The 23,871-nt window shown below is 38.5% G+C and overlaps 1 protein-coding gene across 3 annotated transcripts in view; it reads right to left on the reverse strand.

The window, feature by feature from the left end:
• Nucleotides 1-23,871, reverse strand: part of Sugb (Sugar baby) — an 81,762-nt gene that overhangs the window by 39,349 nt on the left and 18,542 nt on the right. For 2 of the 3 annotated variants that reach the window (XM_053782052.2, XM_053782051.2), the window contains exons 3-7: nucleotides 20,473-20,577; nucleotides 17,260-17,461; nucleotides 16,641-16,809; nucleotides 10,338-10,514; nucleotides 2,326-2,554 (exon numbers count right to left, since the gene is read on the reverse strand). In XM_053782052.2, the coding sequence (XP_053638027.2) occupies nucleotides 2,326-2,554; nucleotides 10,338-10,514; nucleotides 16,641-16,809; nucleotides 17,260-17,461; nucleotides 20,473-20,557 (862 nt within the window). In that variant the 5' untranslated portion in view covers nucleotides 20,558-20,577. Of the gene's footprint in view, nucleotides 1-2,325; nucleotides 2,555-10,337; nucleotides 10,515-16,640; nucleotides 16,810-17,259; nucleotides 17,462-18,039; nucleotides 18,092-20,472; nucleotides 20,578-23,871 lie in introns of all 3 variants that reach the window. The other variant, XM_053782053.2, reaches the window with a different exon arrangement.

A 23,871-nucleotide genomic window follows, 5' to 3' on the forward strand; every position in this document is an offset into this window, starting at 1 on the left:
TAAGAGTAGTTCTCAATGGAATGGAGTCAGCAAGACATCCTACTGGGGCAAGTGTTCCACAAGGAAGTGTGCTGGGACCATTGTTATGGAATGTCTAGTTCAACGACCTTCATCTCATCCCAGAATCCCATGCATATGCAGACAACTGTACACTGACATTCATTTATCCAAGAGAAGAAATGCCAGCTGCTATAAGCTACATCAGTCACCAGCTAAGAGCTATAACAGCTTGGGGAAATAGATGGCAAGTAATGTTTGCACCTGAGAAAACATAAATGATGATCTCTAGGCACCATGATGGTAATGCCGGTGCAGTAGTAAGGATGAATGGGAGGGTGTTGGCACCTGGGGAAGATGTTGATATCCTTGTGGTGAAATCTGACTCCAAACTGACCATGAAAAAACACGTTGTAAATCTTGCAAACAAGGCAGCCAGGAAGCTTACAGCACTTCGCCGTATCTCGCATCTGCTTGACAGTAGGGCTTGCAAGATTCTGTACAAGGCACAAGTACGCTCACACCTTGTGTATGCTCCACTTTCTTGGTTTGCCTGCCCCCCCCCCTCTCATCTGCGACTGCTTGACAGAGTAGAGAACAGAGCAAGACATCTCATCTCTCGCCTGGACCCATCCTGGATAGACCTGTCATTTCAGCAGAGCGTTCAACACAGGAGGGATGTGGGTGGCCTTACTGTTATGTACAAGGCCAATATTGTCAAAGTACCACACTTGGATCCACTTCGAGAACAGCGAGAAACAAGCTTTTATGCCACAAAACGGGCAGAAAGCAGCAACTTCACTCTGGCTGTACCCTTCTCCAGAACATCACTCCATCTGAGATCATATATACCCAGGATGACTCGAGTATGGAACACATTCGTACAGCATAATGATGTTAATGAGATAAAGTCAGTTGATCAAATGAAAATGCTGGCCCACAGATGGCTCCAACTTCATCCTGTTCCATACTTGTATGTCTCAAAACAATAAAAATGCTTTCAAATGAGCTGATGTAGGTAACAGCTCTTAGCTTGCCAATAAAGTTAGGAATCCTTAACCTGTAAATAGCTTGTCAATAAAGCTAGGGATCCTTAACCTAATCTTGTCAAACCCTGTGTAAAAAAAAAAAAAAGGGACAGAGAGAGAGAGAAAGAGAGAGAGAGAGACAGAGAGAGACAGAGAGAGAGAGAGAGACAGAGAGATAGAGAGACAGACAGAGACAGAGAGACACAGAGAGCTAAGGGTGGTCTTAAACCTATCTCTTGATGCTTACACATGGTGTGTCAAAGACGAATGCATAAATAGCCTTGAAGGATGTGAGCAAGTGGAATGCTAAACGGAAGCATGTGAGCAAGTGGAATGCTCTACGGAAGCATGTGAGCAAGTGGAATGCTCTAAGGAAGCATGTGAGCAAGTGGAATGCTCTAGGGAAGCATGTGAGCAAGTGGAATACTCTAGGGAAGCATGTGAGCAAGTGGAATACTCTAGGGAAGCATGTGAGCAAGTGGAATGCTCTAGGGGGAAGAATGTGAGCTAGTAGAATGCTCTAGGGAAGAATGAAAGCAAGTGGAATGCTCTAGGGAAGTATGTGAGCAAGTGGAATGCTCTGAGATGGATAAGCGAGTGGAATGCTCTAGGGAAGGATAAGCAAGTGAAATGCTCGAGGGAAGGATAAGCAGGTGGAATGCTCTAGGGAAGGATAAGCAAGTGGAATGCTCTACAGAAGGATGAGCAAGTGGAATGCTCTACAGAAGGATGAGCAAGTGGAATGCTCTACAGAAGGATGAGCAAGTGGAATGCTCTACAGAAGGATACAGTAGAGGCTAACTCCAAACATAACTCATGCAAACAAAGGAAGGTGAGTACAAACACAGGTTAGACAAATACCAACACAAGTAGGTGAGCACACACACAGCTAGGCAAATATAAACACAGATAGGTGAGAACACATACACAATACTTAGTATTTCTTTCCTTTACTCTGACACAATACAGCTCTTACTAAAGCTGCTGCACTTTATATTAAAAAAAAAAAAGCTTTAGTAAAGTTCATCTAGGAGAGAATAAATTTTTGCCAACTGTTTTTACAGCTCAAGTTTATACAGTATGTGCCAGTTACCTCCATTAATATATATTTTCACAAGTGGTTAGATAAGACCCAAATGCAAACAACATGCAAGTTTACACTTAATACCAAGCCCTGCTGTCATTAATTTATGAATCTATTATTAGCTAAATGTCCTTAGTGCTCTCTTGTCATAATATGGGAATAACAAATTAAAAAAACCACTCATACTACATAAGCTCTCTTAACACAAGAACTTACCTAAGAGTTGGAAGCACACAGTGTCGGACATGACAACAGTGACAGCCAGGCCACACCAAGCAATAATGAAACAAAGCACGTAGAGCCAAAACTGGTGATGAGAGAGCAGTTCATCAATGCTGGTGGGAGGGACAGTGAGGGGAGCCCCCAGGTAACTCATGAGGCTGTTGTCTTTACATAACAATGTACAGTTGATGGTAGTTTGGGCAGGACAGGTGGGATCACTCACCTAAGGGAGTAATTACACTGGAGATCAGCAATACCCTTAATTAAAAAGAATATTACATACTTATTTTTATTACATGAACCGTGCGTGCGAACACATGCCCACAGATGATCTTATGTGTGCACACATCGACACACAAAAAATACACAGTTTTAAGAATAGGTAAGATTGGGCCCATGTGGCTAGGAGAGAGTAAATATGGCAAATAGTGCCTAGAGCTCAGACTTGACCAGTGCAACCACATGTAAGTGAGTACACATGCACGAGCAAACATGCACACACGCGTGCAAATACACAAATGAAGACTGAAGATTAATAAACAGTGAGAAAGATAGAATCAACATAAAGAAAAAAAAAACAAGAGGTCAAAATACTAAATGCAGAAAATGATTTAGAGCAGTATTATCTACAGAGTAACAGGTCTGAGCCCACCAATCACAGACTTTTCAAGACAATAAAGAGAAAGAGAAATAAATCATACAAAACCAGCCGAGAAAATCACAGAGATGAATAAATAGATATATAGTATATGAGCAATGATGAGTTATACTTAAAAATACTATAGTAAAGAGATATTAAAACAAAAAAAATTAGATACTGTAGGTCTATCTTTGACTAAGTTTACCTGGAGAGAGTTCCGGGGGGTCAACGGCCCTGCGGCCCGGTCTGTGACCAGGCCTCCTGGTGGATCAGAGCCTGATCAACCAGGCTGTTACTGCTGGCTGCACTCATTCCAACGTACGAGCCACAGCCCAGCTGGTCAGGTACCGACTTTAGGTGCTTGTCCAGTGCCAGCTTGAAGACTGCCAGGGGTCTATTGGTAATCCCCCTTATGTATGCTGGGAGGCAGTTAAACAGTCTTGAGCCCCTGACACTTGTTGCTTTGTCTCTTAACGTGCTAGTTGTAGACAGCCTGTACTGTCTGCACAGACAGCCCCTGCTGTCTGCCAGCTTAGTTCATATTTTCGCGCCACTCAGGTGCTGCCCTCTGTAGCCAGGCCTCTAGGTAGGCACGCCAGCCTGCCGGCCCATGCCTCTCCCTCACTCACACAGCGGCCTGGCATCAACACACAAGGCCTCCCAGCTCTCTCTCGTGGGCATGGCCCTCCCGGGCCATGGGCACAAACACACAAGCCTGTGTAACCCACCACTACTTAACAATAAACAAAGAAGCCTCCGAAGACGTATATCATTTAACCACCCGCTACCAGAATATCAAATAAGCGCCGTTATATAGTGACACCCCTGCTTTTCATTGGGGGAATGTTGCATTGTGGAGTAAGATGTACCATATGAGGAAGTGATTGAAAGAAACTACAGTGGAACCTCCACCAACGAGTTTAATCCATTCCGTGACCTTGCTCGCATCTGGATTTGCTAGTTTGCTGAGTCAACTTTCATCATTTAACCCCTTGACTGTCACAACCCCCAATCCTGAGGTGTCTCCTGGTGTCGCGCAAAAAAAAAAAAAAAAAAAAAAAAAAAAAAAAAAAAAAAAAAAAAAAAAAAAAAAAAAAAAAAAAAAAAAAAAAAAAAAAAAAAAAAAAAAAAAAAAATGTTAGGAAATGATAGAGAATCTTTTCCCGATTGTAATGACACCAAAAGAACGAAATTTGATGAAAAACTGACGGAATTACGCTCTCACAAAGTTAGCGACCTCGGCGATATTTACAAATTGGCGATTTCGCCCACTTTGAGCCCTATTTTCGGCTAATTCCATTGTTCCAGTCGACCAAATTCATAGCTATTTCTTTAGAACTCCATTTTTTCTATTAACTGAGTACAAGAAACTGCCCATTTACCAATTTTAACTACCCAATAACGTGGTCAGAAATTTGCAATTTGGCCAATTTCACGAAAATTAAAAAATATGACAATTTCAAAATAAGGTCCAGAATGAACAATGCAGACATTCCTGGCTCTAAAATAACATTTTCTTTGTTCATCAGTCACGTCTCCAGGCCCCTCTAGAGACGTGAAAAAATAGAAGATTTACTGTTATGCAGACTACTGCAATACTGTAATAATTGTACAAATAATATCAACCCATTCATGACTGCATATTAGAATGGCTAGTTGGACATTTATTGGACAATGACATCAATTGTTTACTTTTGAACATTGGCACAAAATCAAACATTTCCCCAACTTTGAGCTCCATTTCCAGGTTCTTTTCATAGAAAAACCAACCAAAATCACCTCTATTTCTATAATATGTTTTCCATTCTGTCAAATGAGACCAAGAAAACGAGAATACAACCATAAATACTATATGAAAATAGACCACAAAGTCAGCATTTTAATTAAAAAAAAAAAAACGATAGGAGTTTTTTTTCTCATTATGCACTGCATAATGATTTTTTTTATATGGTGCACACTGACCACACAGACCCATTCTCTCACATGTGGGCCTACCAGCTTTCTCCTGCTTGATTTGAAGCCGCTAGAATTTATGAGTATATATGTACGTCAAACACGGTGGCTTGTAAGACGTATATATACGACCGAAACAGTCAAAGGGTTAAATTAATTGAAACAGAATTAATTTGTTCCAGTGGAATTCCAAGAACTATAAACTAGAACACAACCACAAAAACGTTATGAAAATACTGCTAAGGGGCGGCAAATTGATGAGAAGTGAACTCCATTATTTATACTCCAATTTCTTTCATTTTTGGTGTACGGTCAAGAAGCATCTTTCCATCATACACTGCCCAAGCTTCAATAAGATAGCCCAACAAACAAATGAGATCCAATTCCCGAGATCAAGAGCAAGAGCCCCTCACCAGCATCAAGGAACCTCCTTCGAGGCCTGCTTGCTTATGGAAATTTCGCTCGCACATGGAAGCAAAAAATCGACCGATCGACTGCTCGTATTTGGAAACACTCGCACATGGATGCGCTCGCAAGTGGAGGTTTCACTGTACTCTGTGAATGAAAAAAGGGGAATAAAATAGTTAAGTGGGGCAGATGTTTGTGGCTATAGGAGGGTGGGTGCAGGAGGAAAGAGGAGTGATTGGTGGAACGATGAGGTAAGAGTAAAAGGTCGCTTATGAGAAGATATTACGAAGAAGTGATATAAGAAGGGCAAAGTATATGGAAAGTAAAAGAAAGGTGAAGAGAGTAGTGAGAGAAAACAAAAGGAGAGCAAATGATAGAGTGGGTGAGGCACTGTCAACTAATTTTGCTGAGAATAAGAACAAATTTTGGAGATAAACAGGTTAAGAAAGCCTAGGGAATGAATGGATTTGTCATTTAAAAATAGAGTAGGGGAGTTAGTAGATGGGGAGCTGGAGGTATTGGGTAGATGGCGGAAATATTTTGAAGAACTCTTAAATGTCAAAGAAAGGGAGGTAGTAATTTAGATAAAGAAAAACTGGATATCACACTGGAGAAAGGGAATATGGAAGAAGTGAATATGTTCAGATGTTTGGGAGTTGACTTGTCAGCAGACTGGTTTATGAAGAATGAGGTTAACCATAGAACTGATGAAGAAAAAAAAGGTGAATGGCGCACTGAGGAATCATCTTCTTTCAACGAACTGGCTGTATCCCATCGAAGCAGGGTGGCCCAAAATGAAAAACAAAAAAGCTTCTCTTTTTAACTTTAGTAATGTATACAGGAGAAGGGTTTACTAGCCCCATGCTCCCGGAATTTTAGTCGCCTCTTACGACACGCATGGCCTACAGAGGAAGAATTGTGTTCCACTTTCCCATAGACAAAAGAGGAAATAAACAAGAACAAGAATTACGAAGAAAATAGAAGAAAACCCAGAGAGGTGTTTATGTATATGCTTGTACTTGCATGTGTGTGACCTAAGTGTAAGCAGAAGTAGCAAGACGTACCTGAAATCTTGCATGTTTATGAGACAAAAAAAGATACCAGGAATCCTACCATCATGTAAAACAATTACAGGCTTTCGTTTTACACTCATTTGGCATTGAGATATCTGTGGAGACAAAAATATCCATAGCGGCGAAGAAGGGGATGCACGAGAGTATAGTGGTACCAACACTCTGACATGTGTGAAGCCTGGGTTGTAAATGCTGCAGCAAGGAGGAGGCTGGAGGCAGTGGAGATGTCGTGTCTAAGGGCAATGTGTGGTGTAAATATTATGCAGAGAATTCAAAGTTAAAAACAGAGTAGGGGAGTTAGTAGATGGGGAGAGGGAGGTATTAGGTAGATGGCGAGAATATTTTGAGGAACTTTTAAATGTTGTGGAAGAAAGGGAGGCAGTAATTTCATGCACTGGCCAGGGAGGTATACCATCTTTTAGGAGTGAAGAAGAGTAGAATGTAAGTGTGGGGGAGGTACATGAGGCATTACGGAGAATGAAAGGGGGTAAAGCAGCTGGAACTGATGGGATCATGACAGAAATGTTAAAAGCAGGGGGGGATATAGTGTTGGAGTGGTTGGTACTTTTGTTTAATAAATGTATGAAAGAGGGGAAGGTACCTAGGGATTGGCGGAGAGCATGTATAGTCCCTTTATATAAAGGGAAGGGGGACAAAAGAGATTGTAAAAATTATAGAGGAATAAGTTTATTGAGTATACCAGGAAAAAGTGTACGGTAGAGTTATTATTGAAAGAATTAGAGGTAAGACAGAATGTAGGATTGCGGATGAGCAAGGAGGTTTCAGAGTGGGTAGGGGATGTGTAGATCAAGTGTTTACATTGAAGCAAATATGTGAACAGTATTTAGATAAAAGTAGGAAAGTTTTTATTGCATTTATGGATTTAGAAAAGGCATATGATAGAGTGGATAGGGGAGCAATGTGGAAGATGTTGCAAGTACAGTATATGGAATAGGTGGTAAGTTACTAAATGCTGTAAAGAGTTTTTATGAGGATAGTGAGGCTCAGGTTAGGGTGTGTAGAAGAGAGGGAGACTACTTCCCAGTAAAAGTAGGTCTTAGACAGGGATGTGTAATGTCACCATGGTTGTTTAATAAATTTATAGATGGGGTCGTAAAAGAAGTAAATGCTAGGGTGTTCGGGAGAAGAGTGGAATTAAATTATGGGGAATCAAATACAAAATGGGAATTGACACAGTTACTTTTTGCTGATACTGTGCTTATGGGAGATTCTAAAGAAAAATTGCAAAGGTTAGTGGATGAGTTTGGGAGTGTGTGTAAAGTTAAAAAGTTGAAAGTGAACATAGAAAAGAGTAAGGTGATGAGGGCATTAGATGATTTAGATAAAGAAAAATTGGATATCAAATTGGGGAGGAGGAGTATGGAAGAAGTGAATGTTTTCAGATACTTAGGAGTTGACGTGTCGGCGGATGGATTTATGAAGGATGAGGTTAATCATAGAATTGATGAAGGAAAAAAGGTGAGTGGTGCGTTGAGGTATATGTGGAGTCAAAAAATGTTATCTATGGAGGCAAAGAAGGGAATGTATGAAAGTATAGTAGTACCAACACTCTTATATGGGTGTGAAGCTTGGGTTGTGAATGCAGCAGCGAGGAGGCGGTTGGAGGCAGTGGAGATGTCCTGTCTAAGGGCAATGTGTGGTGTAAATATTATGCAGAAAATTCGGAGTGTGGAAATTAGGAAAAGGTGTGGAGTTAATAAAAGTATTAGTCAGAGGGCTGAAGAGGGGTTGTTGAGGTGGTTTGGTCATTTAGAGAGAATGGATCAAAGTAGAATGACATGGAGAGCATTTAAATCTGTAGGAGAAGGAAGGCGGGGTTGGGGTCGTCCTCGAAAAGGTTGGAAGGAAGGGGTAAGGGAGGTTTTGTGGTTGAGGGGCTTGGACTTCCAGCAGGCGTGCATGAGCGTGTTCGATAGGAGTGAATGGAGACGAATGGTATTTGGGACCTGACGATCTGTTGGAGTGTGAGCAGGGTAATATTTAGTGAAGGGATTCTGGGAAACCGGTTATTTTTATATAGCCGGACTTGAGTCCTGGAAATGAGAAGTACAATGCCTGCACTCTAAAAAGGGGTTTTGGGATATTAGCAGTTTGGAGGGATATGTTGTGTATCTTTATACGCATATGCCTCTAAACTGTTGTGTTCTGAGCACCTCTGCAAAAACAGTGATTATGTGTGAGTGAGGTGAAAGTGTTGAATGATGATGAAAGTATTTTCTTTTTGAGGATTTTCTTTCTTTTTGGGACACCCTGCCTCGGTGGGAGACGGCCGACTTGTTGGAAAAAAAAAAAAAATAAATAAAAATTCATAGTGGAAATTAGGAGGAGGTGTGGAGTTACTAAAAGTATTAGTCAGAGGGCTAAAGAGGTGATGTTGAGGTGGTTTGGTCATTCAGAGAGAATGAAGCAAAGTAGACTAACTTAGAGAGCGTATAAATCTATTGGGGAAGGAAGGTTGGGTAAAGAAAGTTTTGTGGGCGAGGGGCTGGGACTTCCAGCAAATGTGCATGAGCGTGTTAGATAGGAGTGAAAGGAAAGAAATGGTTTTTGGGACCTGATGAGCTGTTGTAATGTGAGCAGGGTAATATTTTGTTTTTTTTTCTTTTGGGCCACTCCGCCTCAGTGGGATATGGCCGATGTGTTGAAAGAAAGGTTCATATCTGTCAGATAATACCCCAGATTTCATATATGAATTATTTAATAAGTATATAGGCAGTTGGTTTCTAGAATGCCAAATGAGTGTGAAACAGAAACCTATAATTGTTTTACACAATGGCAGGATTGCTGATGTCTTTTTTCTGTCTCATAATCATGCAAGATAACAGGTATAACTTGCTACTGCTACTTACATATAGGTCACAATACACATACATGTATATGTATACACACACTCATTTGTTTTCTTCTTTTTCTTAATAGCTCTTGTTCTTCATTTCCATGGGGAAGTGGAAAAAAATCCTTTCTCCATAAGCCCTGAGTGTTGTAAGAGGCGACTAAAATGCCAGGAGCAAGGGGCTAGTAATCCCTTCTCCTGTATAAATTACTACATGTAAAAAGAGAAACTTTTGTTTTTCTTTTTGGGCCACCCTGCCTTGGTGGGATACGGCCGGTTCGTTAAAAAAAAAAAAAAAAAAAAAAAAAAAAAAAAAAAAAAAAAAAAAAAAAAAAAAAAAAAAAAAAAAAGGTAGTAGGTTGGTAAAGTGAGTGTAAAATGAAAGCCTGTAATTGTTTTACATGATGGTAGGATTGCTGGTGTCCTTTTTTCTGTCTCATAAACATGCAAGATTTCAGGTACGTCTTGCTACTTCTACTTACACTTAGGTCACACTACACATACGTGTACAAGCATATATATACACACCCCTCTGGATTTTCTGCTATTTTCTTTCTAGTTCTTGTTTATTTCCTCTTATTTCCATGGGGAAGTGGAACAGAATTCTTCCTCCGTAAGCCATGCGTGTTGTAAGAGGCGACTAAAATGCCGAGGGCAAGGGGCTAGTGATCCCTTCTCTTGTATAAATTACTAAATAAAAAAAAAAAACTTTTGTTGTTCTTTTTAGGTCACCCTGCTCCAGTGGGAGACAGCCGGTGCATTAAAAACAACAAATGATTGTTACCTATAGTATGATGTGCATGCCAAAGAAATATTTTTTCTGTAACCTCAAAATAACCTAAATCATAACTGTTGATCTATAAGCCAAGGGAGCTGATGTTTTAGCTTTAAAGTAAGTGTGAATTGTTGTAATTTCCCCCCTTGCACTGATTTTCTTTAGTGAGTATACAAAGTTCATGCCAACTTTTCTTTTTGCTAGATCTTCTAAATACTAGAGTATATTTTTAATGTTTGGTTTTAAAAGTTAGAATGCATGCATTACAGCCCAAGAACAAAGGAATGTAAAATCAAAATTTACCTCTTCTCCGGTCACTGCAATTTCTAAGATAGGGAAGAAAGTGCAGAGATGTTCTAGGCTATAGTCAGACAAGGTGGAGGATGCTGTAAAGTTGAGTTCTCCTTCTTGACATACTGAAGATAAATTCCAGGCATTGCAAATATTTTTTATATCTTCTTCATCCGAATGGCATCTTACCTGAAAAGTTAATGCAAAAATGTAAACTGACTCCAACCTCAACAGTTTTTTTTTTTAACATGCCAGCTATTCTTCACTAAGGAGAAGCGATTCTAAACAGAAAACAGATTTACTGTCATTCATTTAGCAGCTGCCTTGTCAGAAGTGCACAGACATCACAAATCCAATGACCTTCTCACCTGAACCATCCCCACTCTCACTCAGAATGTAGCCACTGTAAATCCCACCTACAGGACTCAAGTTTAAAAAAAAAAAACAAAATTTATTTCTTTCTGATTTTTAAAAAATGTTGTTTATTTTTTTTTTTAGCAAGTCGGCTGTTTATATGTAAAAAAATACTGTTGGACAGAGCCTCAGAATAATGTGAAACTAATTACATAGTGGAAGTTCGGAGTACTGTACAATACTTGCAGGGTACAAACAGGCATTATGAACATTCTCAGAACTATATGCTCATCATTGAAGTGCTTGGTACAGCAATTACCATGCAGGTATGTTAATTCTTAGGTTTACAGGTGTCTTATAAACTCAAGTATAACCAGATGCCATGTATAGCTTAGCCCATGACTTTTTGCCCCAAAATCTTTAATTTTTCATTCATCTTGCACAAAAATTTACTCTGGTTTTTGAGAGATTTTAAAAGGGGTTACATGGTTCTGATATGGAAAACATTCCAACCTAAAATTACAAAAAAAAAAGTGGCATTGAAAAAACTTCAAAATAGTGTCTAAAAACTTTCAAAATACTTAACAAAAGCAAATAATCATCCTAAACACATGATAACTAAAACAAAGGTACACTGCAGTAGGCTTACTTCCTCAAGCTAGGCAGGTTCTATTCACACCCAACCGTTACTTAACAACACAACACCACAGCAAGTCTACTGGTCCATGCTAGGCAAGCTCCACTCACATTCCACTATTCCCATCTTACCTATTGTCAAATTCACTATATTTTTGCATTTTTTTTTGTTGTGTACGGGTATATAGGCACCATCATTATAATATTATCATTTCCAGAAAAAGATGACTGCCCTACAATCACCACCCATTCTCAATAGCAGTTAGTTCACCAAATTAAAAATTAAATTAAAACTAAAATTATTTCAAAAGAGCTATATAAGTACAGTAGTTATACAAAATGATTACATATTGGGTTTGATCATAATACAGATGAAATTTTAAACTATATAAGGCTCTTGAGAAACCCACTAATTATGCAAATGCATTTTTGGCAAACTAATCATAAGACTTACTAGCTACTAAACTGTAGATGAAGAAAAAATTCAATTCTTTTGTGGTCAGTGCCATGGTACTATGGCTTTGACTTCAGGGTTTGTGCTGCAGAACGTGATAAGCTCGATTCACTCACTTGATAGAATGAAAGATACATTACAGAAAAAGAGATGATTTTGATTGGTTTCAGGACTGGATGTAGCTTGAAATTGAGTTCAAAGTAGCGGAAATGTTAGATTTTTGCCAATATTCCAGAGAACACAAATCACATCACTTGTCAAATACACATCCAACTGGTTGGTCTAATATGTGTTCACGAATGCACCGACATTATTTATACAATTATTACAATAATGCAGTAGTCTGCATAATGGTAAATCTTCTATTTTTTTTTTGTGAATAAAAATTCAAAATGGAAAGCCAGTATAATGGAGGAGAGGCCTGGGGGACATAACTAATGAACAGAAGAAATGTTGTTTTAGTGCCAGGAATGTCTGTATTGTTTATTCTGAACCCTATTTTTAAATTGGCCATTTTTTAATTTTGTGTGAAACTGGCCAAATTACCGATTTCTGATCAATTTATTACCCTACTCACACTCCAACAGCTCGTCAGGTCCCAAATACCATTTGTCTCCATTCACTCCTATCTAATACACTCACACAGGTAGCAGGCTGGTAGACAGCAACCACCCAGGGAAGTACTACCGTCCTGCCAAGTGAGTGTAAAACAAGAGCCTGTAATTGTTTTACACGATGGTAGGATTGCTGGTGTCTTTTGTCCGTCTCATAAATATGCAAGATTACAGGTATGTCTTGCTACTTCTACTTACACTTAGGTCACACTACACATACTTGTACACGTTTATTTATACATACTCATCTGAGTTTTCTTTGATTTTATGTTAATAGTTCTTGTTCTTATTACTTTTCCTTTTATATCCATGGGGAAGTGGAATAAGAATCTTTCCTCCATAAGCCATGTGTGTTGTAAAAGTTAACTAAAATGCAGGGAACAATGGGCTAGTAACCCCTTTTCCTGTACAGATTACTAAAAAGAAGAAAACTGTCAACAAGAACTTCTTCTTTCAGCAAACCGGAAGTATTCCACTGTGGCGGGGTGGCCCAAAAAGAAAAGTGAAAGTTTCTCTTTTCAAATTTAGTAATTTATACGGGAGATGATGTTACTAGCCCCTTGCTCCCGGCATTTTAGTCACCTCTTACAACACGCATGGCTTACGGAGGAAGAATTCTGTTCCACTTCCCCATGGAGGTAAGTGGAAATAAACAAGAACAAGAACTAGAAAGAAAATAGAAGAAAAACCAGAGGGGTGTGTATATATATGCTTGTACATGTATGTGTAGTGTGACCTAAGTGTAAGAGAAGTAGCAAGACGTACCTGAAATAAAGACAGAAAAAAAGACACCAGCAATCCATCATGTAAAACAAATACACAGGCTTCCTTTTTTCACTCACTTGGTAGGATGGTAGTACCTCCCTGAATGGCTGCTGGGCTGTGGGTTTAGCGCTTAGTTATGATTACAATATTAATGATTATTATATTATTATTATGTTATAGTATTATTGCATCTTTACATTTGTTTACATTTCTCGAATGCGAATGGAACACGTACGATCTGTAATTGTTTGTGTGTAAATTTTGATAAATTATAACTTTTTATAATAGATTTGTGCATATTGTATGGTAGTAAATGATAAAATAGGTTAGTATCTACATATATTTTATGCATTTATGACAAACCTAATTTATTCTTATTTTTTTGGTCACAAATCTCAAAACAACTGTCCAATATATTTATTGAAAAAATCTGAGTTAAAGTGGACCTGTGCAGTTCAAACCCTTGTTATTCAGGGGTCAACTGTAGTTGGATTGGAGTGTTGAAATTAACCCTTTGAGGGTTTCGGCCGTACTAGTACTGCTCACGACCCAGGGTTTTTGAGGTAATAGTACGCCTAAATTCTAGCGCCCTCATATCTAGTGGGAGAAAGCTGGTAGGCATACATATGAAAGAATGGGTGTATGTGGTCAGTGTGCACAGTATAACAAAAATCCTGCAGCACACAGTGCATAATGAGAAAAAAAAAAACTCTGACCGTGTTTTTGGAATAAAACAGCGACTTTGCACTGTATTTTCGTATGGTATTTGTTATTGTATTCTAGTTTTCTTGGTCTCATTTTATAGAATGGAAGTCATATTACAGAAATTGAGATGATTTTGACTGGTTTTACAATGAAAAGTACCTTGAAATTGAGCTCAAAGTAGCAGAAATGTTTGATTTTTACCAGAGTTCAAAAGTAAACAAATCATGTCAAGCGTCCAATACACGTCAACTGGTGAGTCTAATATTCTTTCACAAGTGCGCTGATATTATTTATACCATTTCTACACTACTGCAGTAGTCTGCATAACAGTAAATCTTCTATTTTTTGTAAGAATAAAAATTCAAAGTGGAAAGCCTAAGAAATATAAGAGGGGCCTGGGAATGTGACTAACGAACGGTGGAAATGTTATTTTAGTGCCAAGAATGTCTTTCTTGTTTATTCTGGACCCTATTTGGAAATTGGCATCTTTTGAAACTTGTGTGAAATTGGCAAAATTGCTAAATTCTGACCACTGTATTGGATAGTTGAAATCAGTAAATGGGTGCTTTCTTGTACTCATTCAATAGAAAAAATGGAGTTCTAGAGAAATAGTTATGATTTTTGTCGACTAGTACAAAGGAATTGGCCGAAAATAGGGCTCAAAGTGGGCAAAATCGCCAATGCGTAAACATCGTCGAGACCGCTAACTTCGCAAGAGCATAATTCCTTAAGTTTTCCATCAAATTTCATACTTTTGGTGTCATTATGACCAGGAAAAGATTCTCTATCTTTTCATAAGAATTTTTTTTTTTTTTAAATTTGGCTGACCCTGAGAATAAGTCTTGGAGAGGGCCTGTCGACCCTGAAAGGGTTAAAGCATAAGAATTAACAGACAGACAATGGTTATAACATTTGTGTGTGATTTAAATGAGATTTAACACTTTCTTTTTAACAATATTAGTAAAGATGTTGGCAGATGGGGAACTTTTGGCATTTTCAGGCAGCGAGTTTTAAATTTCTAAGCCTTTTACCTGCATAAAGTTTTTGAATGTCAAAGAGATACATGTTCCCTGTATTGTGTCCGTGTGTTCCGCTGTAGCTTTACAGATAAAATTTAAGCACTGGGTCAACATTAGTACTGAGTACAGGAGACAGCGTGCAGGTTAAATAAATTTAAACTTTTGAATAAGAGGTTGTGTGTTGTCTGGAGCCTGAATGATTAATATTTCAGAGAACTGATGTTGATTTTCATGCACAGATACAAAAGGATACATTAAATAGTAGTACAAGGTGAGCAGTGCAGTTTGGGGACTGTAATAGAGTATTTCTGAGAGAATGCCTACTGTTCTGGAAATTTTATTATCAATATTATAAAAGTACATGTATATGTTGAATTTTAATTTGCTGTCCAGATGTATTCACATGAATTTACCCTCATCCTGCTTATCAACTCCTGTATTGTGGAAACAGCAGTCTTAAGAAATTTATGTAAAAAAAGTGTCTACTGAGAGTGGATTTTTTTTTTTTTTTAACAAGTTGGCCGTCTCCCACCGAGGCAGGGTGACCCAAAAAGAAAATACTTTCATCATCATTCAACTCTTTCACCTCACTCACACATAATCACTGTTTTTGCAGAGGTGCTCAGAACACAACAGCTTAGAAGCATATATGTATAAAGATACACAACATATCCCTCCAAACTGTCAATATCCCGAACCCCTCCTTTAGAGTGCAGGCATTGTACTTCCCATTTCCAGGACTCAAGTCCGGCTATATAAAAATAACCGGTTTCCCTGAATCCCTTCACTAAATATTACCCTGCTCATACTCCAACAGATCGTCAGGTCCCAAATACCATTCGTCTCCATTCACTCCTACTGAACACGCTCATGCACGCCTGCTGGAAGTCCAAGCCCCTCGCCCACAAAACCTCCCTTACCCCTTCCTTCCAACCTTTTTGAGGACGACCCCTACCCCGCCTTCCTTCCCCTACAGATTTAAATGCTCTCCATGTCATTCTACTTTGATCCATTCTCTCTGAATGACCAAACCACCTCAACAACCCCTCTTCAGCCCTCTGACTAATACTTTTATTAACTCCACACCTTCTCCTAATTTCCACACTCTGAATTTTCTGCATAATATTTACACCACACATTGCCCTTAGACAGGACATCTCCACTGCCTCCAACCGCCTCCTCGCTGCTGCATTCACAACCCAAGCTTCACACCCATATAAGAGTGTTGGTACTTCTATACTTTCATACATTCCCTTCTTTGCCTCCATAGAACAAGAACTATTAAGATAAAATCAAAGAGAACTCAGATGAGTGTTTATAAACGTGTACATGTATGTGTAGTGTGACCTAAGTGTAAGTAGAAGTAGCAAGTCGTACCTGTAATTTTGCATATTTATGAGACAGACAAAAGACACCAGCAATCCTACCATCATATAAAACAATTACAGGCTTTTGTTTTACACTCACTTGGCAGGATGGTAGTACCACCCTGGGTGGCTGTTGTCTATTGTGGCCCACAACAATAAAGTTGTGGTCAACAGTACCAAAGGCCTTTCACAAATCATTGAGTACTGTGTAAATTATATCCAGCATTTATACTGTGGCAATATTGGTTCTTATTTTTTTGACAGAAAGAAATGGCTAGCAGTTCTTCCAAAATACAAAATAGGCTAACAGAGTTTGGTTTCACATTCGTATGTGTCCACCAACTTAACTACTAATAACAAACTGTGAATATGAATGACAAAACTGTAGAAGACTTATTTACCTCACAGGTCGATGTATAATTGCCTGAGATTCTATCAAGAAAATCATTCTGGCCACATTTATCTTTAGAAAAGCAGTACTTGAAGAAGGTGGCAGATTGCGTGCAGTCAAGTTTGACATGAGCCAACTCCTGGTTTGAGTTCTGAGGTACAGCAGGGACAAAGTAGATACTGCAACAAACAATAATTACCTATGTTTTAAAAGTAGTATCTTTCTTTGTGAATAAAATAATAAGAGAAGTAAATGTAATTATATAATATATGACAAGGAATCTACAAGGAAAGAACCATTAAGCTGAGGTGAAAATAAGCTTAATAATGGCAAGGTAGCTACAAGGAAAAATGAAAAGGTTAAATGAAACATCTAGCTGAACAGTGACAAGGCAGCTACAAGTAAAGACACATCAAGCTGAAGTGAAATATCAAACTCATTAATGACAAGATAGCCACAAAGGAAGAAACATCAGGCTGAAGTGCAAGATCTAACTCAATTATTAAATGCAATGCTAGCAGTAATTTAAAGTCAGAGTAATAAATAAACAAGGTAAGAGAAAATAGGAATGACAATGAATATGGAGAAAAAGTGAGAGCACAGATAGAGCAAATATTTTTTCAACCCACCTGAAAAAACCAATCAAACACACAACAATTGAAGACAGAAACATGCCACGATGAATTCGTAGCCAATCAGAAAGTGCCCCAGATGCTGTCTTGACAATAAGTCCAACAAAAGGCAGGATAGTGTATATTAGCCCAATGCCAGCTGGGGAGATGCCCTGCTGTCGCCCATACACTGGCAAGAAGGGAAGGACAGGAGCTGTACCTGGAGTGGTAAATTAAGATACACTTAGTCACAAAGTAAGAATGGTATAAGTAATTTATGGACAAATGTGATGCAAATATTAAAAACTTTCAAAACAAGAAGAAACATTAAAAAAAAAAAAAAAAAAAAAAAAAAATCTTGGATGCACAACTTCAAGGAAGATTACATGAAATTTTTAGTGATGAATGCATAATTTAAGTCATCAAAAATTTTAGCAAAAAATGTACAGTACCAAATATACAATGCCACCATCTGAATGAATTTACAAAGAAATTACAGGGTGTATTGCAATGCACATATAAGTGTGTAAGTCATGTTAGTGGGATAAAGCAATCAACAGTCATCATTGTGATGAATAGTAAGTCTAAAATATTTGCAATCTCATAATTTTAAACTATTAAAATTACTCCTACCCCCCTAAAAAAATGGATGTTCTATTTAATAACTTGTTCACAAAAATTTAGGGCAGTCACAAATTCTGGAAGCATGTCCCGAATTTTGGGGAGAAAATATTAGGAAACTCCAGAAGCTTATGACTTTAGTACAAGAAAGTCATTCTAATGTAAGACAATACTGACCTTCATTATACTGTAATCTATTTGACGACTGATATGTTTGGAAAACACATATCTGAAAGCACAAATCTTTGGTCACCATATTATCAGTACAAAAAGTGAACATGTTTCTGGCCAGCAACAATTTTCTTTGTGTTATATCACCTAAAACTGACAGTGACAAATGCCAGTTTTTAACATTAAGAATTGAAAATGCAAATTCAATAATACTTTAGGAAAGGCTTTTCCTAGTTTTACAGTATAAGCAAAGGTGGCAAAGTACTCTGTAGTGTTTAATTATGTTATTGTAATTACAGTAGAAAAACAACCTAAATCTTCATCTTCAATACCAAAATACTGCTCATTGCTGAAAAAATCCTCATTATTCCCATCAATACTCTCCTAGGCAAGTAAAAATTAGATAATATCAATGTCCCAAGTGTCAAACAGCAAGTATCAAATGGCAGGGGTCAACTAAACACACCCGTTCAAATCTTGTGTAACTGTAATTCACTCTTAAAAAAAAAATCAAGGCAGCCATACTACTGCAATCACACATGTATTCATGACTAATTCATAAATTGGTGATACATCTTTAGATAGCTTATCAGTCCATTCAGGACAAACTGAAGGGCTGTCTAAAGAATTACAGTACAGCACCTCCAATTCATGGGTTGCTTGTAAATGACTCCTGATAAGTTATAACTGATATTCATCCCCCCCAAATGCATGCACAACTCACACACACACGTTAAGACCAACCACAGATCCTGTAGTCATATTTGCCAACTGTAGCATGGTAACTAGAACTATCTAATGGTGGTACACAACCCTGGCTCATCTGGTGACTTAAGTGTGTTGTGGTATGCTGACGTGTTAGGGGGTAGATGAGGGGATGGTTCGATAACTTGAACCGTGACAGTTACTCCATCCAACTAAATTCTCTCAGGCTGTTAACTGGCATATATCCCACTCTGACCTGTAGTTGTGTGTGATATTTTGTGGTCACCGTTTATTATTAAATTGGTTTATGGTGAGATCCTTATACATTTATATTGTACATGAACCTTCTTGGAATATAGTCTACATGTATTTACATCAACTACTCACCTTTCTTTGCTCTAGTAGTGTCCATCTTGCAATTTTGCATTCACTATATGCTTCATTCACATGTCAATGCCATCTAGATTCCCCTATTGGATACCCTGATGGATACTTTTATAGCTGGTTGTTCATTTTCTCAGATCAATGGGATTACTGTACCCATTATCAGAACTTGTTGTAGACCACTACTCTTCCAATGGTCACCAAATGGCCTGATCTGGCTGCTACTTTTCAGACTGGGTTGACTTGTCCATGAGACTGGCACCCCTCAGAGTACTTGGTGTGGGATTTATCCTCACCTTTATTTTTTTTGCAACAGGCTGCCTTCCCTTATGTTGTAGATTGGATATGACCCATTGATGGTCCCAACATTTTTTTTAATAAGGGGAAAGCACTAAATCTGTAGGAGTCATATAATGCCTGGTCCAGAGAGAACAGGCCCTGATTTGTTGTTTCTTGGGGATAACACTAACTTTTTGCTTTCAGACTGGGGCCATAACGGATTGGTTGGATCTACTGGCCCTTGGAATTCTACGAAATAGTTCAGCTGCTAAACAAGTTTGATTAGCCAGTGGGTCATCTGATGCCATGCTGGCTGCCTACAGACTTCCTTGCGTGCCCTGACCACAAGTGTCTTTGTATTTTCTGCATAGTTTCTACCCCTCATGAGATCAGATCCTATTTCTTCATCTCATTTGTAATAACACTTAACATCACTGTGCTAAATATAACAATGCACAATGTACTCACTGGTTATCCAGTACTTTCCCACATCTGATCTGTCTGTGCTACATTAATTTTCTTGAAAGGTGCACGAGAGGGAGTTACTGCAGTGCTTCCCAACACTAGATGACTATGCAATTTTTTGTATCCTTGATTCTCACTATATTCTTATCATTTGCACTTGCTCTGGAACTTTTATCATATTTTGAGTTCTCTACAACTACTCGTATTTTGATCATATATCAGGGAGATACTAGATGAAAACCAGCCATTTCCTGGTGTTTGTAGATAATACACTGTCTTTGTAAGCTCAGCCTCTCTAACTCTAGTATCCTTACTAGCAACTTTTACTATATTTTTTTTCATCTCTATAGCTGTTTTTGGCAAAAAAGTCAGCTAAAAGCCCAATCATAACACCATCCTAACTGCACAACAATACAAATGGTTAATTTTACTAAAAAATCTAATTTAAGAATCATTGCAGGTGTTCAAAGATACTTGCGTATATTTTTTTAGTATCGTAGATGCTTCGGAACACATCCTTCATGCATAATGAGGTTTTACTACATCTTTAATGCACACAATATACAAATAGATGCTGTACAAACATATACCAACTCCAAAACACACCTGCAAAAATCAAGAAGTAATGTGCCTTAATAGGCAGGAGTTTCATGTTGATCTTCATCTTGGTAAAATATTGCCACCATGCCATGCTATGTATCAAGGCACTTTCTGCAAAGTAATGTTTAAGTATAATACACACTGAGGTTGTTTTACCTAATGTATGAAAATTTATAAAATGTAAGAAAACAATGATAAAAATGTTCTGTTAATTTTCAATACCTAATGTGTTAGTAACTATTAAAAAATGCATCCCATGCAGCTTTTGGTGATATACTGTACACAGTACATAAGAGTTGTCAATTTACTCAACAAATCATAATTTCAATAGTAAACAACTGGAAACCTTGAAAAAAAGATGTTACATAATTGAAAAAAAATGTGTATAGTACATGACAATTGTTTACATACAAATCTGATTTAATTTCATTATATACCGGGTGTGAAGCTTGGGTTGTAAATGGTGCAGCGAGGAGGCGGTTGGAGGCAGTGGAGATGTCCTGTCTAAGGGCAATGTGTGGTGTAAATATTATGCAGAAAATTCGGAGTGTGGAAATTAGGAGAAGGTGTGGAGTTAATAAAAGTATTAGTCAGAGGGCTGAAGAGGGTTTGTTGAGGTGGTTTGGTCATTTAGAGAGAATGGATCAAAGTAGAATGACATGGAGAGCATATAAATCTGTAGGGGAAGGAAGGCGGGGTAGGGGTTGTCCTCGAAAAGGTTGGAGGGAGGGGGTAAAGGAGGTGTTGTGGGCGAGGGATTTGGACTTCCAGGAGTGAATAGAGACGAATGGTATTTGGGACCTGACGAGCTGTTGGAGTGTGAGCAGGGTAATATTTAGTGAAGGGATTCAGGGAAACCGGTTATTTTATATAACCGGACTTGAGTACTGGAAATGGGAAGTACAATCCCTGCACTCTAAAGGAGGGGTTTGGGATATTGGCAGTTTGGAGGGATATATCGTGTATTTTTATACATATACAGTGGACCCCCGCTTAACGATCACCTCCCAATGCGACCAATTATGTAAGTGTATTTATGTAAGTGCATTTGTACGTGTATGTTTGGGGGTCTGAAATGGACTAATCTACTTCACAATATTCCTTATGGGAACAAATTCGGTCAGTACTGGCACCTGAACATACTTCTGGAATGAAAAAATATCATTAAACGGGGGTCCACTGTACAGTGGTCCCTCGTTTTTCGTAGTTAATTCGTTCCTGGAGTTGCTACTATTATCGAAATCTACGATTTTCGAATCAATTTTCCCCATAAGAAATAATGTAAATACAATTAATCTGTTCCTGACACCCAGAAGTATTAAAACAAAAATTTTTTTTACATGAAATATAGATGTAGTACATAAACAATACAATGGGAAATGATGAATAAAACATTAACAGCATAACACTTACCTTTATTGGAGATTCTTCTTAGTGTATGGAAGACTGGAGGAGGAGTGAGATTGGATTGTTTACAGTTTGGAAGGAATCCTTCCAGCAACACCTCAGGTACCAATTGCTTTTCTGGGGTTGCTTCTCTTCTCTGTTTCTTAATGCCACTAGGACCACCTTGAGAGTCACTGGAGTCCTGTCTGCAAAATAACTGTGGAGAGAGCTCTGTTTCTGGCATCTCTTTAACACTTCCTAAAATGGCCCCAGACTTTGTCACTGTACACGTTGCCAACATGGCAACACGTACAAATAATCGAAGTCATAAGAGTATCTCCTGCTAATTGTTTCTCGTTTATCCACACTAATAATAACTTCTCAACATCTTGAGTGCTGGTGATCTCATTTTTGTCAGCATAGTTACCCCTTTACAACAACAGCATCCTTGATTTCCTTTTTCTTGGCTACTATGGAACATATGGTTGTGTAGGGTTTCTTATACATCCTGGCCAGTTTGCGCACTATGTACCACTTTCATATTGTTCAATGATGTTTTCTTAAATTCAATTGTATTTCTCACCTTTACCACAGGCTTGGCACTAGGAGCTTTCTTTGGAGCCATGGTAGCTTATTTAGTACTTGCAAGCACTGAGTGGAATATTATGAAATATTTCGTAGGATGCGTGAGGACCTTAGCTCACTGGTAAACAATGCCAGACTGGCTGGGTAGGAGGTTGCCCTGGCTCACACCGTGCGTCTGGCGTCGGGACGAACTACTATTCGAGTCAACCTATGATTAAGCTAGCCCATGTTATCGAAAATATCCTATGATTTCCGAAATCTATGATTCCGAGAACTACGAAAACGAGGACCACTGCTTACTTCTAAACTGTTGTATTCTGGACACCTCTGCAAAAACAGTGTTTATGTGTGAGTGAGGTGAAAGTGTTGAATGATGATGAAAGTATTTTCTTTTGGGGATTTTCTTTCTCTTTGGGTCACCCTGCCTCGTGGAAGACGATCGGCTTGTTGAAAAAAAAAAATATATCGGAACTCCAAACATGGCTATGTATTTATTTTAATTAGAGGAAGTGCTAAACCTGTTGTAGTCATATAGTGTTTGGGGAATGGGACGCAATCAGGTTCAATTCAGGGAAAGAGAAGACAAGTTCAGTTTTTTTTTTGGATCAGAGCCCTCACCAGTACCTGTCAGCATAGTTGCTGATCCTGTGTTATATAGCATAGCATATTAGTATCGTCCATGTGCTTTGAATGAGGAGATCCCTTGTAGGCCTGTGACTTTGTATGACGTCACGGGATGCGCATGTGTGAGCTCGTCCTCTGCGGTCTCACTGCGGCAGACCATTCAACAGACAGGCAAGGCAGCGGGCTCCATCCTCATCATCTCAGTCTGACAATATAAGTTACCATCCAACAAGTGTGTCTACCTTCAACCTCGATATCTCCATTTAAGAACCCTTACGATATACCAAGGTATCTCCCTGAGAAAAACAGAGGGTACATACTAATGAAACAAAAGTAATGTTGTACAAAATATTAAACCTTTGGAGATTCTTCCTAGTGTATGGAGACTGAGAGCAGGGATTATTGTTTAATAAGGAACTCTCCTCAACATTCACGTTTCAACATTCTGGGTTTTTTCACACATTGACACGAATTCCTAACTGTGAGAATCTTTCCCAGCCACCAAATTCCCAAAATGGCCCCAGATTTGTTTCGCCACTCGAGCCACATGGCCACGTACCTCCAAATTCTCCTGCAATTTTTCTCGTATCCACCTCCCACCTCAACATTTTCGTGGTGAGTGTTTTTTTGTTCATGCTATTAAAACTCAGTTTAATAAACGCATCTGATTTCATTTTATTCGGACAGGTATGGGAACATATGGTTTAGTTTTCTTAACACCTGCCAGTTTGAACATTCTGCTACACTAATAACAACAATAGTAATAAACAATAGTATTTCACTACACAGCTCAATAACTTATATATAGCA

This window comes from Cherax quadricarinatus, chromosome 30 (assembly GCF_038502225.1).
Source record: "Cherax quadricarinatus isolate ZL_2023a chromosome 30, ASM3850222v1, whole genome shotgun sequence".
Taxonomy (NCBI): Eukaryota; Metazoa; Arthropoda; class Malacostraca; order Decapoda; family Parastacidae; genus Cherax; species Cherax quadricarinatus.